The sequence below is a fragment of the Alosa pseudoharengus genome, unplaced genomic scaffold (assembly GCF_046254945.1).
Source record: "Alosa pseudoharengus isolate Yale_2024_CS ecotype anadromous, Long Island Sound unplaced genomic scaffold, YU_APseudo_1.1 YU_APseudo_1.1_scf_11, whole genome shotgun sequence".
NCBI lineage: Eukaryota > Metazoa > Chordata > Actinopteri > Clupeiformes > Clupeidae > Alosa > Alosa pseudoharengus.
In genome coordinates this window covers 9,730,210-9,741,021 of record NW_027468576.1, presented here as the reverse complement: position 1 = coordinate 9,741,021, position 10,812 = coordinate 9,730,210, and the positions used below count along the sequence as shown (strand labels likewise).

Here is a 10,812-nt window from a genome sequence, read left to right as displayed (position 1 = left end):
ACCATGAAATACCTAATAGGCATATCCCCACAAGGAACAGTCATATTATTCATATCTAAGGGATGGGGGAGGCCGAACAACAGTTTTAGACAAAGTAGCCTAGTCCATGTGTGTTGTGCCGTTACAAATGTGGCACCCTCAATCATTCCTTCTGGTTAAATACTACAATACTACAATGTAAATATGCAATGATTTATTTATACAAACACACACTGTAAATAATAATAATAATGAATATATGACATTTTATATATTACAATAATACATGTATTACATTTTCACTTTAAATACCTTTGTGCATTGTATTTATTTGTATTCATCTGTTATTTATCTATGTATGTGCATTTTATTTATTTATGGAATAAATCTGTAATTGTCTGTCTAACAGTGCAATTCAAAATTTAGCACTTTTCATTTGTTTTCTTTGTGCACACTTGCGTTTTGCCAATTCTTGTTTGCAGACACTGCACCTCCAATTCAAAACACTAAGATCAGTAGTCTGCAAACAACTTCTGTGCATGTACAGTCTCTTACAGATTCCTGATGTACACTACATGTGAGCACACTTCACCCGGCGATACAGGTGCAGTGGCCAAATCGAATCAGTCCCTCCTTTTCCACAGCAAAGTTGTCAGAGGCGATTCATTCAAGCTGTAGGAATGATGTACCTAACATAGAAAAAGGTTTTAGTTAGATAAAGTATATCATTCACAAGCACAGTAGGCTACAACAGATATTTTTTAAAGCTACACATTTCTTTCCTTTTTTTAATTAGGTTACCATATATATTTACATGTGGCAACACGTGGGTAGACAAATCAGACGAACTGCAAGCTTTGCGTCCAGCTGGGTTTCACTTCTAAGTGACGGTCATGAAGTCTCCTGTCATAGAGACAGTTGACATAATGGATAATTTCAGATTTATGATTCGCTGATGTTATGTTTCATGTCAATCGTGTAATCTTATCTAAACGTGCTTACACGTTCGCCAGTAGGTGGCGAGAACGCGTTATCATCTGTACGTGATTTGATATGATATGAGAAGAAGATTACATGGTGAATGAATGACACGTTACTGTTGTACTGCGTCTACTTATTACTTACAGTTACTTTGCATGCATACTATCGTACACTTATCACTACTACATTACAACCTAACAGATTGCTAACAGGATTATACGCATTTCGCTGCCCCAACTGCTCTTGTCTGTTGTCTGATGCTATGTGGAGTGGATAAGCAGGTAGGCTACAATGTTGACATCCTGCTAGCCATATATCATACAGTTGGCATACGTTTTTAAAAAAAAATACTTATCAAGTTGTCATTCGCCGGCAGGCAGGGTGTACATATTCAGATGAAGACTTCATCACACGATGAAACAGATGTCACTTTGTGTAACTTATAGCTAACGTTACAAACATGCAAACATTAGCAAACGGGTAATGTTAGCTAGCTAACTAGTAACACTCACCTTTTATGAAGATATTCCTGTTTTTCACCTCCCATATGACAGCGTTGTTAACCCATCCACTCTTGATAAAAAGATAGCCATCTGTACTTTTGTAGGCTTTCATATTTTGTGCGGTGTAAGGTGACGGATTCTCTATAAAATATGTAGCAGCTAGATCTAAATATCTCTAAAGTCTGGTAGAGACTTTGCCAGCTTCAAAGCAATGAAAACATCAGCGGGTGCTGTGTAACGTTATGGATCACATGTTCCGAGTATGTTAATCTTTTCTTGATATCTATTTGAACATTTGGTGACATATGGTTTAAATAGTTAATTGATTGTAGTATTGGAAATCTGCAATTCCCCTGGCTGGCCACTGTTCGTCGCCATTTTGTTAGCGTTTCTTGCCCGCCAGGTATCCATGGTAATCACGTGACTGCAAAGTATGAATAATGTCTAGTCAGTACACCAAATAGGGAAGGCCTATAGATAGTAATTGTGAAAATAAAATATGTAGATCTTGCAGTTTGGTCTTGTAGCCTTGGCAACTAGCCATCTAGTATAGGCCTGAATAATATGCACATGAATTGACACTAGTTAAACTCACCTCAACATGTTTTTTGCAATCATTTAACCCACCATGGGCAATGCTAACACTGTTACAAACAGTGCATCGTGCAAGACTAGGCCTATCATTATTTTTTACTCTTATAAACAAGGGTACACTTTGAAATGGGTCTTACATTTTCCTTTTTTTGGGGTGACTCTCCTGTTCCTATATACACTGAACTGATTTAGTTCGGGAGAAAAGAGATTAAAAGCCCGCCTACACCGAAAACTGATTGGTTGATTTAGCGAAACAGGCCAATCAGGATGCTCTATGTCTTGGATGCGCTCAGACACACGCGCCACCCCTCTCTCTCTCCCCTGTCGTGTGCGCGCTACACTCAGACGCACACGCGATTTTAGGTCTCCCTCTCGCGTGCGCGCTCTTGATCGCTCGCTATAGATTCCGGGAGATTTTATCTAATTTGCGGGCGTCAGGGAGACGCTATATGCGGGGGAGACTTGGGATGTCTGTCATTCATCTCACCTTAAGAATATTCGCTGAAATTATCCAGGTAGCAAGTAAAGCATGTTATAGACATTAACTGAGCAATTCTAGCTGGCTAGTTAGAAATGATCCTGACGGTCATCAGTGCACCAAAACGAACTTTTGTGTTAATGTTTTGCCTAGCGAACCGAACCGAAGCTCATGGCAGGCTAACAAGACCGCCACATCCACATGAAGTTAACATTAGCCTACCACTAACGTCATGCAAACCACACAATAACAATAAGGCATGTTTCTGATAGGCCTATTTGACAGAGTAAGCATATTAGCAGAGAGGTTTTATTTTAAATTGTATAATTTTCAAAAAAAGTATAATTATTGCAAGTTGCACTACTTTTTGTATTGATTTTATACAAGATGTTTGTGAAATTTGCACAGTAAAAGTTCTGTATTTTGACTGCAATTGTCTTTGCATTCTGATTAGATTCTTCATTAGAAGAATGGCTCTTTGTAAACAGCATCATTTTCTGGGGCCATGCAAAACTGCATTACCACTAGTGTGGAGTTATTTTACATCATGACAGTAAAATAGACCATCCTTAGTCAATGTACTGCAGCAATTCCTCTCTCAACCTGTAGAAAATGCTGTGAACATCTGATTATGCATGAAAAAAAAAATACCGTCATATACCGTGAAACCGTAAGAATTTTGAAAAATACTGTGATCTACATTTTTGGTCATACCGCCCAGCACTAGTTGCCGGTTCGAACCCCGACCAGTAGGCACGGCTGAAGTGCCCTTGAGCAAGGCACCTAACCCCTCACTGCTCCCCGAGCGCCGCTGTTGTTGCAGGCAGCTCACTGCGCCGGGAATAGTATGTGCAGTGTGTTTCACTAATTCATGGATTGGGATACATGCAGAGACAAAATTTCCCTCACAGGATCAAAAGAGTATATATACTTATACTATACTATAAGGCATCCAGTGAACTACTCATGAAGCTTGCTTAAAAAAATATTATCTTACAATTCAGGCAATCAACTCATCACAAGATGAATTATAGGCTACTATACTGAACAGTGCCATACTTAATTTGACTAGTGCTTGACTGTTTAGGGTTCTCATTATGGTTCTTTGATTGTTTAGGGTTCTCATTATGGTTCTTTATTTTGTCCTGAAGCTGCTGTTACTCCACATCTGGCCCACACTTATTTCATCATACATTTCTGCCTTTAATAACCCAAATAAATAGGCCTATGCAGTATTGATGCAAGACACCCAGTGAACTACTCATTAAGCTCATTTAAAACTGATACAGCTGCACATCTGATATGCCACTACATTCCCACATAAACAACTGCCAAAATCAGAGCAGTCAATCTAAATCAGACGCTTGGAGCCCACTGTCAGGGTGACTGTTATATAACAACACACATATTAGTGCACTGGGTCAGTCTGGCACTAGACCAGTGAGTCTAGATCATATTAAATGAAATGGACATGTCGTTCTTCTTTGGTAATAATTTAGTGGTCACTACTGTACACTGTGTTTACAGACAGCTGTGGGGTGGCATAGTGACACACTTACATATTTGAGCTTAAAAGGCAGAACAGAAAAATAAAAACTAACAAATAGTACAGGAATGCATTAATACATTTAGCTCCAGAATCCCAACAATGTCTCTGTCGCTACAAAACACTTTGGATTATTTTTTAAACTTCTTAAAGTATGCACCATCCTTATTCAAGTATTGTATTCTTCATTTCTCTGTGGTTATCACCTAAGATAGAAAACTGTTTTATGACTAAATGGCATTTTAGGACCCAAAGTGCTGGTGTGACTAAGTCGCAGATTGGACACAATACATTTTCATTAATCCTACACTACTTGGAGTGTGTGTGGGGTGGTATTGAAAGAAAGTTGCCAGGCAGACTGCAGAATGTAAAGTATGTGTTATTGGCTGTTGGCACTTATCACCACCATGCAGCGAAGCCAAGCCTGTCACCCTTACTCCCATGTGTGAGCTGAGCACCTCCTCTGTCCCCGCCCATGGTCCATCCCCCAGCCCATCCCCGAGCCAGGCCTCCACACCCGCACAACACTGGGCAGCATGCTCAGTCAGCTGGTGCAGATTTAAGAATGCTCAAGTGGGTATTCTGGTCATATAGTGTTTATCCTGCTTTGCCCTTTTGCTGATGACACAAAACATGCTGCCTCACTAAAGATGAGGCTGTTGGGGTACATCAAGCATGTCAACAGCAATACCCCCCCCCCCCACCACCACCACCACAACCTCATACAAGCCCACCCCCCACCCCTACTACCACAGATCCCCCACCCCACCCCCACCGCCCGGCCCCCCTCACCAACCTCAACCCCACAGTCTCTCGTTCTCTCTGGGATCCAAGCAGTCCTTTCCCAGCCCTCAGCACAAAACCACAAGGCTTCAGCTGTTGAGCTTCCTCACGGTGCCAGGCCCTTAAAAGCCGATCTTCCTCCCCCTCGTCCACCCTTCAACTTTGACCTGCGTGCTCCTATGCCCAGCAGCATGTAACCTCCAAAGGCTGGAAAACAAAACTAGTATCCAAAAAAGGAATTGTATGCCAATTGCCACATGGTGCTGTCCCACAATTCCATTGTTTTGGCTTGATCAAATATTGATGTCTGGAATGCTCTTTTACTTGCTGCTGACCTATCCGTGGGGTTATCCTCATCCAGAAGAATCCTTTGGGCCTGTCCTATGCTAAGCACTCTGCATGTAGACAGCAAAACAACAAACAAAGAGCAAAACATTAGGAAGGCAGTAGAGTACTGCTTCAAGAGTTAAAACAGACACACACACACACACACACACACGTGCACACACTAGACACACACTAGCTTTTCAGATCCATGTGCCGAAGGGCAGCTGTCACAGAAACTCACCTGTGGCATAGACCCGTGCTTCGGTGTCATGAATACACCCGGAGCCTGACCTACAGCTAAATGAGAAAACAAGATGTGTCACGTGAAGAAAAATGTCCTTGGCAGTCCCACACACAGATTGAATATAGAATATGCAGTAATAAAAAGCTATATTTAGGCTATCTCTGGCTATACTCAGAGGACCTCAGATTCTTCTGTTTATGTTTCCTACATGTTGAAAAATTGAGTTGACATTCTTATTCTGTGACAATAAGGTGAGGTGTTTCTTGAAATTGTATGAGTTTTTGGACATCACATCTAAAGAGGCTTGTTCCACCTATCAGTATACTGCAAGCTGGGGTCTATAAGTAGTTAAAACTTTTCCTTTGTAAATGTAAAAATCTAAATGTAAATCAGGTTTACAGGTTTAAGTATACTTGCGTATACAAAGAATTTGGTCTCTGTATTTATCCCATCCGTGAATTAGTGAAACACACAAAGCTCCCAGTGAACACACAGTGAGGTGAAACACACTTTTTCAAATTTTCCTTTGGCAGCAAAAGTACATTAATCAGGAGTTTTGAGCTAGACCGTTGTTTTGTTTTTTGAACATATGCCATATGGAATGAACTACAAGTAACTCTTGATTTGGACTCCCCTACATCCATGGACGACATCCACAACATCCATTAGAAACTCTTTTAAAATCAGTTCTCACAAACCAGGGTCATTGTTTCTAATACGTGGCTTTTATTTTTCATAACACCTCTTAAACATCGCTTCCCAGTGTTTTTTGTCTGTTCTGTGGTTTATTTTTTTATTTATTTTTGCGTGTACCTTGCAACTGAACTTGACCCATTAAGTTGAGTTCTTTACTGTGTCATGACTACACAGCTGCAAACTCTGGCAAGGAGAAAGGGGGGCTGTGCATACAACCAACCAGGAGACTCTTCCATTTGTTTTGTCTTTGAGAGCAGAAATTACAGATAGCCTACCACCACAACATCCCAAACACATCCAAATACACTGGGTGAAGACACTAGGATAGTTTCACACATTAGCTTTACCCTAGCTGTTCACTATCTTTAAGATGATGATATTTTGTTGACCTACACCTCATACTGTGGCACAATACTTATTAAGGTCAACAGGCTGTTGAACTTACCAGCTTGTCTGGAGAAAGGGTTGACACCTGTGGACAAAGGGGGAGCGTTTAATGTTCTAGAGGATTCCACTGATGTTTGAAGTGGCCCCGACGAGAAAATGGGACTGCTCGTTGGCTCCTGCAAAATGTACAAAAAGTTGTGCCTCGTGAGTCGCATTGCTGTCTCGCTCAAAATGGGCCAGTTATACAAGCACCACTTTAAAGACACACAGTGCCTTTTTTTCACATAGCAAAACTTACAAATTAATAACATAACAGTGTAAGTGATGAAATATTTAGTTGTGCATTTGTGAGCCTGACTCCCTTTAATGTTAAATGTTGGTATAAAAGGTTCCTCACACAATGTGAGTATGTTAGCTTTTGGCTTGACCTACTAACAGGTTGAGAAGCAGGGCTGTAGTAGGCTACAGCTCTTCAAAACACTGTGTTAGTGACAACAGAATTACGCCTTTTAAAGGTTGTTTTCAAATATCAGAATAAATATGTAAATATAATACATAATCTATAAAATCTATAAATCTATACATTTAATAGATTATATATTATATCCATATATTACAATGTTAAAACTGTTTGTTTTTCAAGCATTGCTAATAGTAGTTTGCTAGATGTGATAAAAATGTTCTTGCCCTTGTTAGTCCTTGCCAGTTTTTGTTACATAGTTATTAAACTGTTAAGTACAATGTAATACACTAGGACTAGCACATATACACTAGGATTAGACAATCTGTGCATAAGAAATTCAAACATAATATTAATTCTAATTGGTTATATCCATAACTCCATATATATATATAACTCCAAAGCCTTATTTTGCCTTATTCAGCATCAATACATTTCATTATTTCATTCATTCTTTCTCAACTAGTAATATTGAGGCTGTAGAAATGAAAGCAGAACGGAAAGTATATAAATAAAAAAGTTAAAAAAAGAGGATACTGAATGAGCAGTGAGGTTCAGAACCGACGATGTTTTAGAGTTCATTATCCTCCGCTGACAAGAAAGGCTGCTAGAATAATTCCCAATGTGGTAATGGATCGCAAGTCATATGATTTAAACTGTGCATCTAAAATTAGGGAATTACTTCTTGCAAAATGCAAAAAGAAATCCAATGCAAAAAGCCCATTTGCTTACTGCACCTTTGCTTCATGTCACACATGAAACTGACCAAAACAGCTCAGTGCTGTATTTGATTCCATTTGCATTTGATTGTCACTGAGTGCATCACTATGTACCAGATCTTACCCCATATTCCTTCAAAAACACACACCCAATGTCTGGCCGATGACATCATACCTGTGGGGCAGAAGGGGGGGCGACATCACTCTCTTTGCTCTTCGTGTCCTTCGCCTTGCTCCGGAACCATCCACTGAACCAGCCCGCCTTAGTGCCCTGCGAAAGGAATAATAATCGATAAACCATAAGCTCAACAATGTCTTATGTAGAGGGTAGGCATTTGGTCTGCAGGCGACACCCACTTTGCCTGGTTGGATGCTAGCTGTGTCCTTGGTTTTGGGCTCTGGCAGGATTGGAAACTGGGTCGGCTCGGCCAAATCACCGCCCCCCGGGGTCGCATCATTTGTGTAGAGAGGCACCTACGGAAGCGTAGGTTTACATTTGACCCACGGGCATCTATTTTTTACTTGTGCAACTACACTGCCAGAACACTTGAAACATTTGAAATTCAAGTACAACTTAATGTATGTCATCAAAAGCACAAATGTGACATCAAATAAGTTCTTCACAGGTCAGATAACGATTTGATCTAATTCATTACTTACCATTGCTGGTCCGGAAGAGAAGCCTAGACCTACAGAAGAGGAATAAGGTGGTGATTCCCACTTTAAATTCAACTGACAATCACATCACAAATAAACTACAACACATATCATGGTTAGAGCTATATATCTCAATTCATTTCAGATTTACATGCAAGGTAGGGGATAATAGTGATGTAACATTTCGATTATTATGTCAGTGTTAGAATTTGCCTTGTATATTTTGTACTATACTACAAACTACAACACATATCATGGTTAGAGCTATATATCTCAATTCATTTCAAATTTACATGCAAGGGTAACTAGGGGATAATAGTGATGTATAGAGAATTTGCCTATATTGTTCTACTACAGTATATGTTTAATATTGTTTTATAAGCAGGATCCACTCAGCAGGATGATACATTCAAGTATGCTAAAAGACAGAAGTGCCTTCTGTTCAACCAAACAGTCTGTATTCACACATAATACAAATATTAATATTTGTGGAGATTATAGCAAAATGAGGACTGAGACTGCAAGCTTTGTCCTCCATCCTGACCTTGGGGCTCTGCTGGAGGAGAGCAGGGGGATGGATGCAGAGCCTCTCCTGGAGGGGGGTAATAGGAGCTGGGCAGGATGGGGAGGAGACTTGGACCCTGGTGATGAGCAGCACAGTGTGGGACAGGCTTGGCCACAGACTCCGCCTGTCTTCCGGGTTCCGTGAGCGAGGGTACCATCATCTGCCCGTAGCCTGTGAGCAGTGGGGACTCCTGCATCAGCTGACCTGTGCTTGGAGGAGGGCCGTCCACTTGTGGGATCCAGCCCCCCTGGGCCCCATCGGGGAGGGAGTCTGGCAGGCCAGTGGCAGCGGCAGCAGCAGTGAGTGCCCACGCCCCTTCGCCATAATGCTGATTGTCAGAGTGCACACCTACAGCAGAGGGATAAACAGGAATCACACATTCTTAACGTTCCCCACTGACACACTTAACTAACTCGAGGAATTATACAGAGCTGGTGAGTGCATTTGGCTTAGTCATGTCCAGCAAGACGGTCACCGGAGCATGGTCAGTGTGACACAGCCCCCTAGTGGATATACAGAGAAAGATTTGCTGACTGATACTGGAAACTGGGTCAAGGGGGTGGGGTGGGGTGTTACCTGAGCCAACTCTGTTCTCTTCAGGATCCACAGCATTCTCCACTCCAGCTGGCTGGTATGGATCATTACAAACCCAGTGCTTCATCTAAGCAAATATATATTTCTAAGTCACTGTTATAACAACAATTGAAAGGAAAGCCATGTTGCCAGATCATGTCAGAAAATGTCAGCCTCTGTGTTACTTGGAGTTAAAACATCAATTGAATTCAATGTGTAAGTGATTATAAGCATGTCTGAAACCTAAAACACAAAGACAAAGTGAACAGCTAAGTCTTAACAGCAACACTTGGGGGAGTACAGTAAAAATTAATGTACTGTAACTAACTGTAACTGTCGCTTTTTGCTTGTAGTTTTCCCCCCTTCATCTTTCCAGAGTATATATTTTACGACACTCCTCGTCAGTCTGCCCCCCCTCTTTCCCTATTCGACAACGGTTTACCTGCTTTTTGCTTCTTTTTGCTGGCTCTGCCATGATGAATGTCTGAGAAACTCCATCGCTACCTTTTTTCTAGCCGGTGTCTGCCGTGTAATATGTCTGTAGAGCCGTAAAGCAATTTGTTACATCGTGAGTCCGCGAGACTTTCTGACTCTGTGGCCGGTGGCTCGTCGGACCAAAAGTGCGAGACGGCCACCATTCAACCCAGAAAAAGTTGTTAAATTAAGGCAAATTAATGCATAGTTCCCCTTTAATGCTCCAGGGACAGTGCTCATTAATCAAATAGCCAGAGTTAATTTTCATCTGCTGACCCTAGCCAGTTCCTAACAGGGCAACCTAGAATAAAACATACAGTAAAAATAAAACAACTAAGACAGAAAAACACAGAAAATCATACAATACAATTATCACACAATACCTACGCTCCCATATTCGGCTTGCTTTGAGCCAGGTCTTAAGTTTGTGTTTTAAGGTTGGGACAATGAGACAGTGGTGATACTGTAGGTGTTAGTTTTCCAATCAAGTGTTTTTAATGTCTGTTTGTATAGGGGGTCTCAATAGGTTTCAAGTGGTCATAGTTGTGTGTGACCAGCTTGTGAAACAGTATTTTATGTATGAAAACTCAAAAAAACTAAAAAGCTTACAGAGTGGAGTCTCCGTGTAGACAGGAAAATATGAAACCTTTAAAAATATAAACGACTCGTTAAAGGAGAATTCCGGTGTGATATTGACCTAAAGTGTGTTTAAACATGATACCGAGTGTGAACGTATGTCTCATAGCCCATCTCGGCTTGTCCCCTGCACTCCAAAATCTGGCGCTAGTGAAGTAAACTACCAGTGCTTTTTCAAAGTTCTAAATGTCTCGTTTTAAATGTCAGGGC

The 10,812-nt window shown here is 40.9% G+C and overlaps 1 protein-coding gene across 1 annotated transcript in view; it reads right to left on the bottom strand.

Moving 5' to 3' along the window:
- Positions 1–4,870: 4,870 nt before the first annotated feature.
- Positions 4,871–10,812, bottom strand: part of sec16b (SEC16 homolog B, endoplasmic reticulum export factor) — a 28,400-nt gene continuing 22,458 nt past the window's right edge. Inside the window, exons 18-25 of the mRNA XM_076277950.1 lie at positions 9,496–9,580; positions 8,899–9,267; positions 8,358–8,386; positions 8,055–8,171; positions 7,873–7,968; positions 6,577–6,694; positions 5,433–5,488; positions 4,871–5,259 (exon numbers count right to left, since the gene is read on the bottom strand). Coding sequence (XP_076134065.1) covers positions 5,251–5,259; positions 5,433–5,488; positions 6,577–6,694; positions 7,873–7,968; positions 8,055–8,171; positions 8,358–8,386; positions 8,899–9,267; positions 9,496–9,580 — 879 coding nt within the window. The 3' untranslated portion in view covers positions 4,871–5,250. The remainder of the gene's footprint in view (positions 5,260–5,432; positions 5,489–6,576; positions 6,695–7,872; positions 7,969–8,054; positions 8,172–8,357; positions 8,387–8,898; positions 9,268–9,495; positions 9,581–10,812) is intronic.